The following is a 19,714-nucleotide window of genomic DNA, read 5'->3' on the forward strand; positions in this document are numbered from 1 at the left end:
TTTGATTGAGAAAAGGGTTTGGAGAAACCGCATTGACAATTTTAGGCGATGGCGAGAGTTAAGATTGGCGAGGCATACGTCTCGAATCTTAACCTCAGGAGTGCATGGTATACACCATGTTCCATTTCCATCTTTATTGAAAAAGTGTTAAATAAGAATTAGGTATTTTGAGTTTTGTTGTGAAAATGACTTGACCTAGATCAAGTATTGATGGACGTTTGAGAAAGATTTGAATGAGTGTTTGAGAAAACAAAGTGGGTAAATTGGATGATGGCGAGAGCTAGGATTGGCGAGATATACATCTCGAATCCTAGTCTCAGGAGTGCGTGGTATACACCACGTTCCACTTCCACCTTTATTGAAAAAGTCTTGACTTATGAATTAATATTTTTTGAGTTTTTATTAGAGAAAATGGCTTGACGTTGAATCAAGCATTTGATGAAAGTTTGAAAGAAAAGGAATAGAATAGGAGGGCGAAATGAATTGATTTGCTTATTGAGACAACACTCGACGTTGGATCGAGTCTTATTTTTTTTATCTTTTGGAAATGGTTGATTTTACTCTTGTGTTAGTAGCTAACTAAACAGTCAAGCAAATAAAGAAATGAAAAGCAGTAGAATTATTACACATCGAGGGAGCGGGGTACATTTTGTCAAATGGGGATTCAAAGTATTGGAATAATTAAATCGGGTCCAAACAACAAATGATGCGAAATATGAGTGTAAGTGCAAGAGAACCAGCTCATTGTAAGAAAACCCAAGAGTAAGCTATGTGAGGTTGATGGCGATGCTTAAAAAGTAATCGACTTACAAGGGTGTGGAAAAATGGACTCGATATTAAATCGAGAAAAATATGATTTTTATAGTTTAAAAATGGTTTTGAATGAATGATGAAATTAAAAGACAACAAATCTATGTTATGATAATGAAACTATGAAAATAATAAAGCATAAACATAACAAAAAAATGTTAAAAGAAATAAAATACTAAAAGAAAAATAAAATGCTAAAAAAGGCTACACATAAGTATTGAACCCACCCCACTCAAGATTATGATACTACCCTTCTCCACCAGACCACTCATGGTTATTTATTATTTTGATGCTACTTTAAATATATAAACCAAAATAGATTAAACATTAGAATAAAAACTAAAATAAAAAAAGAGTCTGTTGGACTATCCTAATAAATGATGGGGAACCAAAAATTAAAACCCAGCCGCCTGGCAGTTGGGTTCTTCAACAGAATGTGCATTGAAAATGTGTAATATTTACTAACTAAAATTTAGGAAGTTTAAACAACCAATGTGATATCGGCATCATCGGTAAAGATTGCTCCGGGTAAATTGTTCCTCTCAAAAACTTCAGCAATCAGCTTTGTAATTATCAATGGAGTAGTTGGCGCACCCTTCCAGACAACCATGTTACCGCCGACTAGTGCAATGTAAGCATTCCATCCTGAGGTATGCCACTTTCATGAGCAAAATCATTAGCCCCCACAAAAGCCTTGTGTGGTTGTAACTGCAAACCAGAGTACTTTTCAACCATTTTGCTTGTCATATAAATGTGCCTTGTATTGATTTCAGTGTGGAGATTGTTGAAGATATATCCTCCGTATTTCAAGGCCATCACAACTTCTTCCAAGGAGGCATTTCCATCTTTAAGCCTCTTTACAACGACAAGCGTACCGTCCGAAAGAATTCCTTTGTAGACAATGCCGAAGCCGCCTTTTCCTAATATGTTTTTGTTGCTGGAGTTGTGAGTAGCAATTTGGAGTTCTCTTCATTTCAACCCTTCAAGAACCAACTCCAAAAATCCGAAACCAAGGACTAATAAGCAAAGGCATCCAAGACTTAAACCAAACGCAATGACCCCTTTTGTGAGCGTTAGTATTATTTAAGTTCGTTGACATAGGCATGAGTTTCATCCCATGACAGTTTGTTTCTTTTGCTGTAGCACAGACCAGAGGGTTTCCAACAATACTGAATGATTTGGCCAAGATTCTAGGCACACTGCCACTAAGATTGTTGAATGACAAATCATAAAAAGTAAGTTGCGCCATGTTCGCCAACGACTCGGGACATTCACCAGAAAAACTGTTATTATTAAGCCTCAAGTATTGAAGCTTTCTCAGATGACCAAGAGAAGTAGGAATCTTTCCATTGAAGAAGTTATCAGAAAGATCAAGTGTTTGAAGCATGGAAAGTTTTCCTAGCTCTGAACTGATTGGTCCAGTTATGTTGTTATTCTGTAACATAATAGTTTGAAGATTTGTTAACTTTCCAATACTTGGTGATAATGTACCAGATAAATTCTGACTAGGAATTCCCAAACTAATAACAAGATTCTCAGTAGAACAAGTAACCATATTCCAACTACATGGATCAACAGCATCACCATCCCAATTCTCTAGAATTCCATGAGGATCCATTAATGAAGCTTTTATACTTGAGGTCTGAATGCCACTTCGGTCTGGATACCGGAAACTGGCCTGAATGCCACAAGTTGCATCGACCTGAATGTCGGAAACTTCTTCGATCTGAAAATCGGAAACTGGCCTGAATGCCACTTCGGTCTGGATACCAGAAACTGGCCTGAATGCCACAAGTTGCATCGACCTGAATGTCGAAAACTTCTTCGATCTGAATATCGGAAAAACTGGCCTGAATTCCACTTCGGTCTGAATACCGGAAAATTGGCCTGAATGCCACTTCGGTCTGAATACCGGAAAATTGGCCTGAATGCCACTTCGGTCTGAATACCGGAAAAAACTGGCCTGAATGCCACTTCGGTCTGGATACCGGAAAACTTCATGCCTGTCAGCATCGACAGAAATAGGGAAAATGATAATTGAGGCGGCACGTGGGCCAACGACCCATGCTGGGGATAATAAGTCATGAACAACCTTCAGTCTGAGCACTGGAAACAAACTTCTGGCTTGTCATTTAGGATGCCGAGAATGTTTTATGCTTACATGCGTATGTTTGAATTTTTCAATGGCGTAATGCTCCATGAGAATGGAAATGCTACGCGATTTGGGAGGATGCAATGCAATATGATTCTACATGCAGGGATGCGAAATGCTGGGGAAAATGCCAAGCTGAAGCAAGGAATCCCGTTGGGGAAATGATTATAATCTTTCGGACCCTGGCACTACTGTTGGAGATGCACAGCATAATGAACTATGTGGGGAAATGACCGGCCGCGCGGTGTTCTGGCAATGACGAGATACCGAGACTCTGACTGGGGAGGGAACGGCGCTGCAAACCTGTTGTTGGGGGAAGCGATAGTGGTTATGGCAACCATAATCTACGAGAGATGACTCAGCAGGGGGAGGCAACCACCGATACAGTACCGAGCTTATGCTTCCAGGAAAGAGATCATCGATCTGGGATTGAAAACATTGATCTGGCATCAAACTCCGAGGAGCAACTGCTTCTGCTGGGAAGATACAGTCTGGTACTGTCAACTCCGCTGGGAATATACAGTCTGACACTGTCAACTCTACTGGGGAGTGTATAGTCAGAAGCACATGCTTGGGAAGCACCGTAGTGAGAACCTGCTGGGAATCTTAAGGAAATGCCCTGAGTGTACCTGTTCTGAATAGATGATTCAAAGTACTTAAAATTTACAGCAATTTTAAATGTTCATTGAGCATGTACCTGTAAAGCTCTTATGTTTCATGATGCAATGTTTATCAAAAATTCGGACGTCATTTTTGCAAACAAAAACAGTAAGATGAAAATGAACACAGAGATGTACTGAATAACATGATTTTATTGATTGAATGGCCTCTGAAGAGGCATTTACATCATGAAGCAATCCCTGGAAAGAGGTAATTGCACAAAAGATAAAATATGAATTAATCTAATGGCAATGTGAAATGGATTTCTATTGGGTTCCAATTCTGCTATGACTTGCTCGTCTTCAAGATCCTCAAGATGATCAGCCTTCTGAAAAAGGTGATTGGACTGTTTCTATCCTTTGAAAGTTTCCAGTCACCGACATGAGATGAGATTCAGAACTAACTCAGAACGCAGTCATTCGCTTAATCCCTAACTTTTGCCTGGATCGCCCTTTTCGGGATTTCAATCCACCGGGATACCCATTTTGCCTAAGTTGCCTTTTCAGGTTTTCAACTTACCGGGTGTACGATCTTTTCATTTTTAAATCCCTAATTTTTTCCCGAACCTTTTCATTTTCTTGGTTCGTCAGGATGCCCATTTTTGTCTGGACTGTTCTTTTTACCGTCCAGCGGGTCTATTTTATGCGAAGTATTTTTTAACTGCGTCTGAGTTCACTGGGGAAGTGAAGTCTTCACCATCCATCGTTGCAAGCATTAAAGCCCCACCATCAAAAACCTTGGTGACAATATAAGGTCCCTCATAGTTAGGAGTCCACTTGCCCCTGTGATCCGTTTGAGGAGGAAGGATCCTTTTCAACACTAAATCTCCGACTTGGAAACAACGAGGACGCACTTTCTGATCAAAGGCTCTCTTCATCCGACTCTGATACAACTGCCCATGACAAATGGCTGCCATTCGCTTCTCTTCGATAAGACTCAACTCATTGAACCTTGTCCGAATCCATTCAGCTTCATCTAACTTGACATCCAATAGGACCCTTAGAGAAGGAATCTCCACTTCAACAGGTAGGACTGCTTCCATACCATACACAAGGGAGTAAGGGGTTGCCCCAGTCGACGTACGTACTGAAGTGCGGTACCCATGCAAGGCGAAGGGTAGCATCTCATGCCAATCTCTGTACGTAACGACCATCTTCTACACAATCTTCTTTATGTTCTTATTTGCTGCCTCAACAACACATTTCATCTTAGGACGATAGGGGGAAGAATTGTGATGCTGAATGTTGAAGTTCTGGCACAACTCCTTCATCATTTTGTTATTGAGATTGGAACCATTATCAGTAATGATTCTCTCGGGAATCCCATAGCGACAAATGATTTCCTTCTTAATGAATCGGGCAACCACATGTCTGGTGATATTCGCGAACGACGCTGCTTCGACCCACTTGGTGAAATAGTCGATGGCAACAAGGATGAAGCGATGCCCATTGGAAGCAGTCGGCTCAATCTTTCCAATCATGTCAATGCCCCACATAGCAAACGGCCACGGCGAAGACATCACATTCAGAGGATTCGGCGGTACATGCACCTTATCAGCATAAATCTGGCATTTATGACACTTCCGAGCATATTTGAAACAATCAGATTCCATGGTCATCCAGTAATAACCCGCTCTCAATAATTTCTTATCCATTGCATGTCCGCCGGCGTGAGTCCTGAAGGAACCTTCATGAACTTCCTGCATTAACATGTCCGCCTCGTGTTTGTCCACGCATCTGAGCAAAACCATGTCGAAGTTTCTCTTATACAGCACATCGTCCTTGTTCAAGAAGAAACTGCCTGCCAATCTTCTCAAAGTCTTTCTGTCATTGTTGGATGCCCCTGCAGGGTACTCTTGATTCTTCAGAAAGCATTTGATGTCGTGATACCAGGGCTTGTCATCGACTACCAGTTCAGCAGCAAACACATACGCGGCCCTATCAAGGCGCATAACATCGATCCTAGGAGCATGGTTCCACCGACCCACCTTGATCATGGAGGATAGAGTAGCAAGAGCATCTGCCATCTGGTTCTCATCACGAGGTATATGATACAGCTTTACTGTTGTGAAGAAAGTCAACAGTCTTCTCGTGTAATCTCTGTAGGGGACCAGAGTAGGCTGGAGAGTGTTCCAATCACCATTTACTTGATTGATCACTAGGGCTGAATCTCCGAAGATGTCCAGAGTCTTGATTCTCAAATCAATGGCTTTCTCAATACCCAAGATACAAGCCTCGTACTCAGCTTCATTATTGGTGCACTCGAAAGTCAGACGAGCGGTGAAAGGCATGTGGGCACCTTTCGGAGTAGTAATGACAACACCAATTCCACTTCCTTTGGCATTGACGGCCCCATCAAACAACAAATTCCACTTTTCGTCTGGATCAGGTCCCTCCCCAACAACCGGCTCTTCACAGTCTTTCATCTTGAGGAACATGATGTCTTCATCTGGAAAATCAAACTTCATCGGCTCGTAGTCTTCAATCGGTTGTTGAGCAAGATAGTCTGACAGAATACTCCCCTTGATGGCTTTCTGGGATGTATACTGGATATCATATTCTGTCAGTACCATTTGCCAACGAGCAACCCTTCCGGTGAGAGTTGGCTTCTCAAATATATACTTGACTGGATCCATCTTGGAGATCAGTAAGGTTGTGTGAGTCAGCATGTATTGTCTCAAACGCTTAGCAGCCCATGCAAGTGCACAACATGTCTTTTCAAGCATTGAGTATCTCGACTCGCAGTCTGTGAACTTCTTACTCAAGTAGTAGATGGCATGTTCTTTCCTACCTGTCTCGTCGTGTTGACCGAGAACACAACCCATAGAATTGTCAAGTACTGTCAAGTACATAATCAGCGGTCTCCCTGGGACTGGAGGCATGAGGATAGGGGGATTCTGCAAATACTCTTTTATCTTTTCAAAAGCCCTTTGACAATCGTCATTCCACCTGATAGCCTGATCTTTCCTTAGCAATTTAAAAATCGGCTCACACGTGGCTGTTAGGTGAGAGATGAACCTTGCAATGTAGTTCAACCTCCCTAAGAAACCACGGACTTGCTTCTCCGTTCTTGGCTCAGGCATTTCCTGTATTGCTTTCACTTTGTCAGGATCCACCTCAATCCCTTTTCCACTAACAATAAAACCCAGTAGCTTCCCAGATCTCACCCCGAAAGTGCACTTGTTCGGATTAAGCCTCAGCTTGAACTTCCTTAACCGTTCAAACAATTTCTGCAGATTCACCAAATGTTCTTCTTCTGTCTGAGATTTGGCAATCATATCGTCCACATAGACCTCGATTTCATGATGAATCATATCAGGGAACAAAGTCACCATAGCTCGTTGATATGTTGCCCCAGCGTTTTTCAGACCAAACGGCATCACCTTGTAGCAGAAGGTGCCCCATGGGGTTATGAAAGTTGTCTTCTCCATGTCTTCTGGTGCCATCTTGATTTGGTTATAGCCAGAAAAGCCATCCATGAAGGAGAATACCGAGAACTGAGCTGTGTTATCCACCAAAACGTCGATGTGAGGTAATGGGAAATCATCTTTAGGGCTAGCTCTGTTCAGATCCCGGTAGTCGACACACATCCGTACCTTTCCATCCTTCTTAGGTACTGGAACGATGTTTGCGACCCATGGCGGATAATTGGTAACCGCTAGGAACCCTGCATCCAACTGTTTCTGCACTTCTTCCTTTATCTTTACAGCCATCTCTGGTCTTGTTCTTCTGAGCTTCTGCTTGACCGGAAGACAACCCTCTTTGAGAGGTAAACGGTGTACCACAATGTCTGTGTCAAGCCCTGGCATGTCCTGATAAGACCAAGCAAAGATGTCAACATATTCTTGCAGCAATTCAATCAACCCCTTCTTCACATCAACTTCCAAAGCAGCCCCTATCTTGATTTCTTTCTTGACGTCCTCGGTGCCAAGATTAATCACTTCAGTAGACTCTTGATGCGGTTGAATGACCCTTTCCTCCTGTTTTAACAGCCTAGCAAGTTCTTCAGGGAGTTCACAGTCTTCATCACCCTCTTCTTCAGCTTGGAAGATTGGATTTTCGAAGTCGAAGCGAGCCATAGCAGAACTGTTATCAATAGGATCCGGTGGTGTGCATCTGCATGAGTGATGGTATGTGCTTATGAGTGTGAACAGTGAGTGAAAGCTAAACAAAACATTGCCAAATATTTTTATTCTTTTTGAAATTTTGAAAACTGTAAAAATAGAAAGACAGTGAACAAAATATTTGAATGCAAAAGACGTCCTTCATTTATGATAAACAATGCAGGTATCCACATAGATGAGCCCTACAATGAGTCATTACGCCCTGGGCGGAACGTAAGACTTGGACATGCATGAATAAACAAAGAAAAAAATTACTCCTCTAGAAGAGTGACTTGGACAATTTCCTCGGAAGACCAATTGTTGATGACTTCACCAGGGATCCTCGGACGCACCCAGTTGTCGATGTCGCAATCACTATCTCCATTTTCATCATTGATCGCAGAGATCTGGCCATATTGGATGACGCCAGCACTGGAGAAAGTAATCGGCCCCTGACGAGTCTGAAGTGCTGAAGTTGTAGAAGTCAGCGCTGGTTGATACCCAATCCCGAACTTGTCGTCCTTCATTGGTAATTCCAACAGACGTCCCCAACCGGGAGCAACACCTGAATCCACCAAGGCTTGCGCCTGCTTGAAAGATGAGATAGGGGCTCTTGCTTTAACCCCTTCCACCGGAGCTGCATCCTTGATCTGAACTGACTCAAAGGCCTGACTGAGAGTCTCATGAATTTCACCTTCTACCTCTACGTACTTGAAGGTAGACAGGTTACTTACCAGTATGTCCTCCTCACCACAGACGGTGACAATTCTTCCATTGACTGGGAACTTGATCTTCTGATGCAGTATTGAGGAGACTGCCCCAACATTGTGGATCCAAGGACGACCCAGAAGGCAACTGTATGAGGGACTGATATCCATCACATAGAATACGGTGTTGAAGGTTTGTGATCCAATCTGAATTGGCAATTCTACCTCTCCAAACACCGACCTCTTAGAACCATCGAAGGCTCTCACCATGAGATCGGAAGGTTTCAAGATCAAACCTTCTACTTCTAACCTTGACAGGGCTCTCTTGGGTAGCACATTGAGAGAGGAACCTGTATCCACCAGAACATGAGATAACACGGTGTCTTTGCATTCCATTGAGATATGCAAAGCTTTGTTATGGTTGCGTCCAGCTGGTGTTAAGTCAGAATCAGTAAAGCCCAGCCCGTTGCTTGCATGAACATTTGCAATGATCCCTTCTAGCTGGTTTACTGAGATCTCCTGAGGCACATATGCAGCATTAAGGACCTTCAAAAGTGCCTCCCTGTGTGCCTCTGAACACAATAGGAGTGAGAGAATGGATATCTTAGACGGCGTCTGAATCAACTGATCGACTACTTTGTAGTCGCTTTTCTTTATAATTCTTAAGAGCTCGTCCACATCCTTCGAGAAAGTAGGCTCTGAGCCAGTCTGGGGTGCAGAAATGCCCTCATTTACAACTTGTTTGCCTTTGGCCTTAGCCGCGGTATCAGCACTATTATTTTGGGTAACGGGTGGCGAGAATAGTCTGCCACTCCTGGTGAATCGCCCGATTCCACCAACATTATCCACTGCGGGACCTTCAGCTTCAAGTTCAAACTTCTGACCCTCTTCTACCTTCAATGGTTGTTCCACCCTATGATCGTGCGTGTATACACTCCCCCCATAATGCCACGGAATGGCCCTTTCACTGGTGAAAGGTAAAGGACCAGGGGTTGTGATGGTCATAGCGGTCGGTCGCACTGGTGGCACTGGTTGTGCTTCTGGCACACTGATCTGATTAGTCGGGTAAAAGATGGTGATAGTAGCGACATCATAGTCATACTCGGGAATTTCATTCATTGAAACAAAAACATCCGGAACACCGGAATCAAGTTCAGTTACATCAAGATCAGACACATTGTTTGGTATATCAGCAACAACATTTGAAAAATTAAATACATCAATGGGACAACATCTGTGAATTCTTCAACATCATCTTCAAATACCTCTTCAACTACCCCTTCAACAAACTCTTTGACAGACAAGTCTTCAACTTGGAGGATACCATTGTCAAGCAAGACCTGGATACCCTGCTGCAGCTTCAAACAATCCTTATCCTGTGTAGCGCATTCCGAACAACCTTTCCCACAACCGGGGAAGACATCGGCCTTCAACAAGCATTCCTTAATTTCCCACAACGGGGTCTTCAACTTCAACACATCCTTAACAGACTTGGCTTATCCCTCCAGCATATTAACGTTTGCACCACCATGTTGTGGCATGGGATTGTTGACGACATTAGGAACCGGTGCAAGGCTGATAGCCTTTGAATCAATGAGGTCCTGAACTACGTGCTTAAAAGCTTTGCAGTTCTCGATATTGTGGCCAGGTGCCCCAAAGTGGAAACTACACCTAGCATTGGCATCGTAACCCACCGGAAGTCTACCAACCGGAGGAGCCAGAGTGCGTAGCTGCACAAGTTGCAGTTGTTGAAGACTTGTAAGCAGCTGAGCGTACGACATTGGAAGAGTGTCGAAACGCCGGTCCATCATCCTCTGCCTCTGCTGATAGGCGGGTCTGTTACCTGGTTGTTGTTGTTGATACTGATCTGGCTGACGTTGTGGTTGTTGTTGTTGTAGTGGTGCTGCAGCCGGGATGGTCATAGCCGCAACATACGGTTGCCGATGATAGTTTTGAAAGTTATTCCCTTGGTTATTCCTATTTTGATATGAAGATACAGAATTCACACCCCCTTCCCTCTGCTTCTGTCCTCCCATAAACGGCTTCTTTACTCCTGACGAAGATCCACCTCCATTGTGGCTCTTGTAGGTCTTCAGGTAATTCTCTACCCTCTCTCCGGTAGAGACCACATCAGCAAAGTTGGAGGCATTGCACCCCACCAGACGCTCCAGGTAAGGTCCAGGCAACGTATTCATGAACATGTTGGCCATTTCCTTTTCCAACATGGGAGGTTGAACACGGGAGGCTGTCTCCCTCCAGCGTTGAGCGTATTCCCTTAAGCACTCATTGCTTTTAAGAGACAGGTTCTGGAGTTGAGTTCTGTCTGGGGCCATGTCTGCATTATACTGGTATTGCTTCACAAAAGCTTCCGCCAAATCCCTCCAGCAACGGATATGGGCTCTATCCAACCTCATGTACCATTCCAGAGATGCCCCAGCTAGGCTGTCCTGGAAGAAGTACATAAGTAGCTTCTCGTCATCAGAGTATGCAACCATCTTTCGGAAGTAGGCTTGCACATGGGTCTTCGGGCAAGAGCTACCATTGTACTTGTCAAAGATTGGGACTTTGAACTTCGGTGGGACCCTCACGCCTGGGACCAATCCCAAGTCAGAAACATCTACCCCCAGAGGGTTTTGTCCTTCTACCGCCTTCAGCCTCTCCTCTAATCTCCTGAACATGGGATCCATGCCATGGCCCATGCCAAAGTCTTCTGGCAGCAAGAACTGATCATCTTGATCATCGTGAATGGGTTGTTGATCGTGGTTTTTATGTGGGATCGGGACAGGCCCCGGTCCATTAACCTCTGCAATTGGAGGATCAGTCACGACCTCTGGTTGAGTAGTTGCGGGATTCCTTTGTATCATTTGTCTGATCTCCTGCTGTCCCTGCGCTACTCCCTGAACCACGTCCATGAACTGGTTCATGCGGACCCTCATCTCAGCAAGTTCTTCTTGTAGACTATCCATTGCTTTCTGCTGGTTTCTGCGGGTTCCGTACCGGTGGATTCCTGAATCCGCTATCCTTCTAGTGGAACACCAAATAATATGAGAACACCGCAGCGACACCTGTTATGCAAGAATATGCAAATTAATATGTTAATGCAATGACATATTTATCACTTCCAAAAAGATATTCTACCCCCTTGATTCCGGTCTCACGAGAAGATCGAGCCATAGATAAATTTCGGAGATCAAGATGCAATAGAGAGAAGGTCTTCATATAGATAAATTCAAAGAGAATGGCCTTAGCCGATAGTACATCAAAAGAGGATTTCCACAACAAGCCTGTGGATCATCACTACACAGCAATAAAGCAATAAGTAAAAGGAGGAACAAAAAATCAGGACTCAGCCTCCTGTGTACAAACCATAAGGACTGCTCCTCACTTCAGCCAGCAATGCTATCGTGTCAGGATGATCTGGGAATTCTATCAAACGCCGGATAAGCAGATTCCTTTGGTGAATAACTCCATCCAACTTGTTGATGTGCTCTCTGTAGTAATTCCCATCATCTTCTCCGAATACCTCTTCAAGTCTGGATTTCTTCAAACCTGCCAACACCTTAAGTTCTTCAATCTGTCCTCGAGCCTCATTGAGTTGATCGGTTATGTAACCATTGGTAGAACGGGCGCACAGAAGCTCATTGTTCTTCTCCTTCAGCAAAGTCTTCAATTTCTCCATCTGACCAGTCAGTTCGGTCACCATCTCCTCCTCCTTTTCCTTCCGAGAAGTTGAAAATGCATCCCATCGCTCTTGCCACCCTGCCAATTTACCATGAGCATCCATTAGTTGTTGCTTGACTCGCTTCAACTCAGAACTGGATGATCCCAAGGCCTTGTCTGTCTTCCTGAAGAAGTCCACCTCCACAGCTAATTTCCCTTCTGCTTCCCCTTGCAATCTGACGGCTTCCCCCTTCTGATATTCTGCCTCATGGAATTGATGCATATAGTCTTGCAACTTTACACTTAACTCCGAGTTTTCAATTTGAAGCTCCTCCATGGCTTTCTTCAATTTGTCATACTCCTCTCGGCTCACCATTGTTGACTGCGCAGGAGTAGGTGGATACAAAGGTTCTTCAATAGGAAACGGCAGACCAAACTCTTCGACTCTTCATTGAAGCCATTCTCCATACTGAGGGTAAGTTCTACAATCTCCTTTTCCAAGCACAATTCTTCCTCTCTTGATCACCTTGAGCCAGGCCTCAGCTGCCTTACGGGATACAGTCAAATCAGGCGAAGAATGGAAAAACAGAGATTCTTCCACATCCTTTTCCAAAGGCGGAGTTCTTAGAGCATATCCAAACTGTCTGACCGCTAGAGAAGGATTATAGTTGATTCCTCCTCTTCTTCCTACCAACGGTACATTTGGGAAGTTCCCACAACTGTGAATAATATCCGCCCGAAGCAAGCTCCGGTCAGACCACCAAGAAATATCTTCAGCTCTCAACCCCATCAATCTCTTCGACCAACTCAACAAGTCCTCGACATCAACGAACGCTGCTGATTTGGGTAGGTGAGAACTGAACCACTTATAAAACAAAGGCGCGCAACAATTCAACAATCCTCCTCTTCTATTCTCATTCCTGTGGTGCACCGAATGAAAGAAATCTCCCAACAAGGTCGGCACTGGATTACCCAACACAAAAAGGCGTATTGCGTCTATGTCCACAAATTTGGCAACATTAGGGAACATGACAATCCCATACACACAAAGAGCCAACACAACATTGAAACCCCTCTGGTCACCATCTTCAAGTTTCTTCTTTGCTTCTCCAAATAATAAACTCAAATGAAAACCACTGACTCCTCCCTTCTGACACATATTAGCCTTCAAGACTGATTTCCCCAAATATGTGGCCGAAGCAACCATGCTGAGATCGGGCAGAAACTCAGAAATGTAGAACAACAACTGTGACTTGATAGGAACTCTGAGAAAACTGGCAATCTCCTCCAAAGTAAGGACCAAAATATAATCCGGGAATGTGAAACACCTCGATGGAGGGTCATAGAACTGCAGCAGTGTGAATAGAGCATCATGTTGATCCTTGGAAAGAACCGTGACGAAACTTAGGATCAAACCGTAATCCTTTCGGAATCCTTCTAGAGAATCAGGATCCATTAACTTCATCAGTTGTTGAATAGGCTCCAAACAAACCACTGGAAACTTGTAAGCAACGTGTCTCTTTCTGCCAATATCCATCTTAAGAGAACCAGAAAACCCCCGACCGGAATCAAGAAGAAGATGTAAACCCCCTAGAAATGGATAAACATGTGTTAAATGATATGAATGCAGAATGATGGGATGCAATGCAGTGTCATGGGAATCAAGATTGTTGTATCTGCTTGAACATCTGTCGGGTTGCACTGTCTGAAGAGAAACCCACTGAGGAATATAATACAAGATCAAAACTCTGCTCCAGAAAACCAGGTTGGTTGGAGGTTAAGGTTTCCTGAATTTAGCCCGCCCCTCACTGGTAGGTTCTAAGAACAGAAGTTTGTCAGCTTCAGCCCTTCAGTCGAGAATAATACGTTTACCACTGAAGGCTTGGCATTATTACGGGATAAAAGACCTCTGCTGACTCCCCTCAACAGGACATCCTAAAGCAAGTTCCCAGTCTCGGGGTCCTCGGATTGAGCAGCGAGAATGCGCCCACCAGAGCTAACATAAGCGCGTCTCGGAGGAGAGGCCTCGACTGAGTTCTCGGGAAATGGTCACCAGAGTCGATGATTTCTAAAGGAATATCTGTCGTTATGGAACACCCATAGGAAAAAATATATCCAACAGAAACCTCGTCTGGAATGTGGGTCTCATGAACGACTTAACGTAGCAACATACCACGCAAGCCTCATGACTATCCACTCTAACACCTATGTGTACACTCAAGCCTGGGTAGTGGGCTTATCTCTCATAGAACAGTCCCAACCCAACAAACAAACAACCCACAGAACCCACAAATACAACAAACATATGTACATGAATGCAATAAGATAGAGCAGGTAAATGCGGAAAGTAAACGACTGTACAAAAGCATAAACACCCAACAAACAAGAAATCTACAAAAGCTAGGAGGGACTCGCTTAGGGAAACCAGGTCCCCAGCAGAGTCGCCAGCTGTCGCAACCTGAAAAATACAGAGGGTGCGAAAAAACAACCGACGAAAGAAAATGACAGAAGAGTCGCCACCGTGCGTTATTTATCCCAAAGGAGGGAAAGGAAACGCTCGAAGTAAACCTGAAAGAGGAAAGGAAAAGACAAGGTCTCGCAACCAAATCTTGGGTTCGGGAGTCGATTATGCGAAGGAAGGTATTAGCACCCCTACGCATCCGTAGTACTCTACGGGATCCACTCTTGTTGTTTCTTGTCTAAAGGGTGTGTGTTTATCTAATGTACTATTTACTAAAAGAAAATGACTCGCACGGATGTCGCATCCATTGCATACGTATCTCATCTGAATATGAGAATCAGAGTCTTCGTAGCTCGGGTACCTATGGGTTAAAGAGATGTGTGCTCGCTAAGACATCGCATCTTATGCCTACGTACCTCATCGGGAATGAGAATCAGAGCAAAAACGTAGTTCAACTAACTACGGGAACAAGGGTCTCGATTGCAACTAGGGCAAGAGAAAGGGAAGGTCTCGATCGCAACGAGGGCGAGAGAAAGGATCGCAACCAGGGCGAAAGCAAACAAGGATTAGTCGTTAGTTGTTAGTCAAACTCGGCAAGACATCGCATCTTGTGCCTACGTATCTCATCTGAACATGAGAATCAGAGTTGCCGTAGTTCGGCTACATAGGGATTGCCATCTGAACATGGACTTACAAAGAAGGACACCAGTTGTGTCAAAGGAGAGTGGGCAATGTGTTCACGTCCTAGCAGCAGGTGTCGCAGCTCGCTGAATCGAGTCTTAGCCAGTTACCTCTTTGCAATAGAACAGACTACATGCCACAAGATCGGAGACGCTCAGAAAGGTCTAGAAGTGGGGGAAGCTCTGCCCTAGAGTTGTCATGCAATATGTACTTAGGTGTTAGGATTTACAAATCTACACTCGGAAAAGCGTCATCTATCTCTACTCAACAATCGTGGCCGAAACAATGCTTTGTATCTCTTAAGACAAGATATCTTTCATTTTAAAAGGTTTTTGATTGGTCGCACGGCGGCGAGAAAAAGAGTTTGATTGGTTGGATGTGTTTTGAGTGATGGCGAGAACTAGGATTGGCGAGATATACATCTCGAATCCTAGCGTCAGGAGTGCATGGTATACACCATGTTCCATTTCCATCTTTATTTGCAAAAGTGTTTAATAGAGAATTAAGTGTTTTGAATTTGATTGAGAAAAGGGTTTGGAGAAACCGCATTGACAATTTTAGGCGATGGCGAGAGTTAAGATTGGCGAGGCATACGTCTCGAATCTTAACCTCAGGAGTGCATGGTATACACCATGTTCCATTTCCATCTTTATTGAAAAAGTGTTAAATAAGAATTAGGTATTTTGAGTTTTGTTGTGAAAATGACTTGACCTAGATCAAGTATTGATGGACGTTTGAGAAAGATTTGAATGAGTGTTTGAGAAAACAAAGTGGGTAAATTGGATGATGGCGAGAGCTAGGATTGGCGAGATATACATCTCGAATCCTAGTCTCAGGAGTGCGTGGTATACACCACGTTCCACTTCCACCTTTATTGAAAAAGTCTTGACTTATGAATTAATATTTTTTGAGTTTTTATTAGAGAAAATGGCTTGACGTTGAATCAAGCATTTGATGAAAGTTTGAAAGAAAAGGAATAGAATAGGAGGGTGAAATGAATTGATTTGCTTATTGAGACAACACTCGACGTTGGATCGAGTCTTATTTTTTTTTATCTTTTGGAAATGGTTGATTTTACTCTTGTGTTAGTAGCTAACTAAACAGTCAAGCAAATAAAGAAATGAAAAGCAGTAGAATTATTACACATCGAGGGAGTGGGGTACATTTTGTCAAATGGGGATTCAAAGTATTGGAATAATTAAATCGGGTCCAAACAACAAATGATGCGAAATATGAGTGTAAGTGCAAGAGAACCGACTCACTGTAAGAAAGCCCAAGAGTAAGCTATGTGAGGTTGATGACGATGCTTAAAAAGCAATCGACTTACAAGGGTGTGGAAAAATGGACTCGATATTAAATCGAGAAAAATATGATTTTTATAGTTTAAAAATGGTTTTGAATGAATGATGAAATTAAAAGACAACAAATCTATGTTATGATAATGAAACTATGAAAATAATAAAGCATAAACATAACAAAAAAATGTTAAAAGAAATAAAATACTAAAAGAAAAATAAAATGCTAAAAAAGGCTACACATAAGTATTGAACCCACCCCACTCAAGACTATGATACTACCCTTCTCCACCAGACCACTCATGGTTATTTATTATTTTGATGCTACTTTAAATATATAAACCAAAATAGATTAAACATTAGAATAAAAACTAAAATAAAAAAAGAGTCTGTTGGACTATCCTAATAAATGATGGGGAACCAAAAATTAAAACCCAGCCGCCTGGCTGTTGGGTTCTTCAACAGAATGTGCATTGAAAATGTGTAATATTTACTAACTAAAATTTAGGAAGTTTAAACAAATTTTTAATATTTTCAAAAAAAACCTATCCTATTTAAAATGAGTTAAAGAAAATAAAAAAATAAATTGGAAAAGATACAGATTCGTTCTCTCCCAATCTCACGCTCTCAGCAATCGCCTTCAACCTCTCGTCTCTCTCACACTACGTAGCCGCTTCCGTCTCAATCTCCCTTTCGCTCTCAATCTCAACGAAACCTCTCTCACACCCAACCTCAAGTTCCTCTCACCAAAAACCTCTCTCTCACATACGAAAAATCAATGGCTGAAGCAAAAACAGGGAGCTCACCTTCGGACCTTCGACGGCGACGACAACTCAGGTAATGAATCTCCCTCCTTCACTCCTTTCAATCGGTTGTTTTTCTGATTTGGGAATTAGGGTTTTCGCCTTTTTTGAAGTTTTTTCGCCGTTCCTCTTTTTTTTCGTCGTCCCCTTTTTAATTCGATCTCCCTCCTTTTTATGCTCATAGATTAGGGTTTTCGGATTTGGTACTCAAAAGCTCAAAGAAGAAAATTTCCAGAAGTCTTTTTTGATGCTCAGAATTGGACTACCTCCTTTGATGATTGGCCTTGGAAAGGTAATCTGAACCACGCTTTCTCCAATTGTTTTGTCTGGATGCCAAATTGGGAATTCTTTGAAATTTTACTGCTTGGTAATTAATTGCGTTTTACTACGGTGAAATTGGTGAGCATTGGTTTGATTTTGCCTTGATTTCAATGTTTTTGCTAGGTTTGATTGAGAAATTCTTGGATTCGCATCTAGTTTGTCTTCTGTAGGCCTATCATTCACCAAAAGATGCTCTAAATTTCCTACCAAGTTTTCTCCCTCATAACTACCTTCAGGAAATTCAATAAAATACTCAACACTTTTGTCAAAAGCTCTAGCCTTTCTTGCATGAAGATGCTGTTGAAGTTTCACCTCCAGCTTTGAACCAGGGTGCTATTGCTGCTTTTCACTGTGACTTCCATTAGAATTAGGACCACTCATTGCAGTTGTCATTAAGGCAAAATTTGGTGTCTGCATTGGCATTGCAAAAACTCTGAGCGTAAATATTCATTGTGGGGCGATTGACTTGTGGAAGTGCAGGTTATGGTCACTGTTGTTCTTCCGGCAGGGTCATGGCAGGTTGTACAACGCTAACCAACAGTACCGACGGCTGCAAAGAAAATAAAGCGCACAACCAATGTGATATCGGCATCATCGGTAAAGATTGCTCCGGGTAAATTGTTCCTCTCAAAAACTTCAGCAATCAGCTTTGTAATTATCAATGGAGTAGTTGGCGCACCCTTCCAGACAACCATGTTACCGCCGACTAGTGCAATGTAAGCATTCCATCCTGAGGTATGCCACTTTCATGAGCAAAATCATTAGCCCCCACAAAAGCCTTGTGTGGTTGTAACTGCAAACCAGAGTACTTTTCAACCATTTTGCTTGTCATATAAATGTGCCTTGTATTAATTTCAGTGTGGAGATTGTTGAAGATATATCCTCCGTATTTCAAGGCCATCACAACTTCTTCCAAGGAGGCATTTCCATCTTTAAGCCTCTTTACAACGACAAGCGTACCGTCCGAAAGAATTCCTTTGTAGACAATGCCGAAGCCGCCTTTTCCTAATATGTTTTTGTTGCTGGAGTTGTGAGTAGCAATTTGGAGTTCTCTTCATTTCAACCCTTCAAGAACCAACTCCAAAAATCTGAAACCAAGGACTAATAAGCAAAGGCATCCAAGACTTAAACCAAACGCAATGACCCCTTTTGTGAGCGTTAGTATTGTTTAAGTTCATTGACATAGGCATGAGTTTCATCCCATGACAGTTTGTTTCTTTTGCTGTAGCACAGACCAGAGGGTTTCCAACAATACTGAATGATTTGGCCAAGATTCTAGGCACACTGCCACTAAGATTGTTGAATGACAAATCAAAAAAAGTAAGTTGCGCCATGTTCGCCAACGACTCGGGACATTCACCAGAAAAACTGTTATTATTAAGCCTCAAGTATTGAAGCTTTCTCAGATGACCAAGAGAAGTAGGAATCTTTCCATTGAAGAAGTTATCAGAAAGATCAAGTGTTTGAAGCATGGAAAGTTTTCCTAGCTCTGAACTGATTGGTCCAGTTATGTTGTTATTCTGTAACATAATAGTTTGAAGATTTGTTAACTTTCCAATACTTGGTGATAATGTACCAGATAAATTCTGACTAGGAATTCCCAAACTAATAACAAGATTCTCAGTAGAACAAGTAACCATATTCCAACTACATGGATCAACAGGATCACCATCCCAATTCTCTAGAATTCCATGAGGATCCATTAATGAAGCTTTTATACTCATCAAAGCTTGAACTTCAAAGTTAATTCCTTTAGGAGAAAGCAAAGAATTAGTAGAACACAAAAACAAGAACAACGTCACAAAACATAGAAAACCTTCTCCTCTTGAAATTTCCATTAGGATTTTTCTAAGGGTAGATGTTTTTTGTTATTATGTTCTCTTCAATTTTCTGTTATGGCTTTGTAATTGAAACATGGACTGCTGCAGAAATTTGATGACAGGATGTTATCCATGTGCAGTCACGACCAAACTCAAACATCCTTGGCCAATGCAAGTGCAATATCTAGTGTGGTTGTAATGCTTGGTTGTAGTAGTTGCAGGACCTTGCTTAGCAATGTAGA

General features: G+C 42.5%; 2 protein-coding genes across 2 annotated transcripts; both read right to left on the minus strand.

Annotated features, from left to right (window-relative positions):
* Positions 1–1,431: 1,431 nt before the first annotated feature.
* LOC127099559 (protein NSP-INTERACTING KINASE 1) lies at positions 1,432–2,440 on the minus strand. The gene is made up of 2 exons (XM_051037396.1): positions 1,857–2,440; positions 1,432–1,747 (listed from the first exon to the last, which is right to left on the minus strand). Exons 1-2 carry the CDS (start codon positions 2,426–2,428, stop codon positions 1,432–1,434), a joined length of 888 nt encoding a protein of 295 aa, XP_050893353.1. The 5' UTR covers positions 2,429–2,440.
* Positions 2,441–18,358: 15,918 nt separating this feature from the next.
* LOC127099575 (protein NSP-INTERACTING KINASE 1) lies at positions 18,359–19,509 on the minus strand. The gene is made up of 2 exons (XM_051037397.1): positions 18,784–19,509; positions 18,359–18,674 (listed from the first exon to the last, which is right to left on the minus strand). Exons 1-2 carry the CDS (start codon positions 19,488–19,490, stop codon positions 18,359–18,361), a joined length of 1,023 nt encoding a protein of 340 aa, XP_050893354.1. The 5' UTR covers positions 19,491–19,509.
* Positions 19,510–19,714: the final 205 nt, after the last annotated feature.

Source organism: Lathyrus oleraceus, chromosome 1 (genome assembly GCF_024323335.1).
Source record: "Lathyrus oleraceus cultivar Zhongwan6 chromosome 1, CAAS_Psat_ZW6_1.0, whole genome shotgun sequence".
NCBI lineage: Eukaryota > Viridiplantae > Streptophyta > Magnoliopsida > Fabales > Fabaceae > Lathyrus > Lathyrus oleraceus.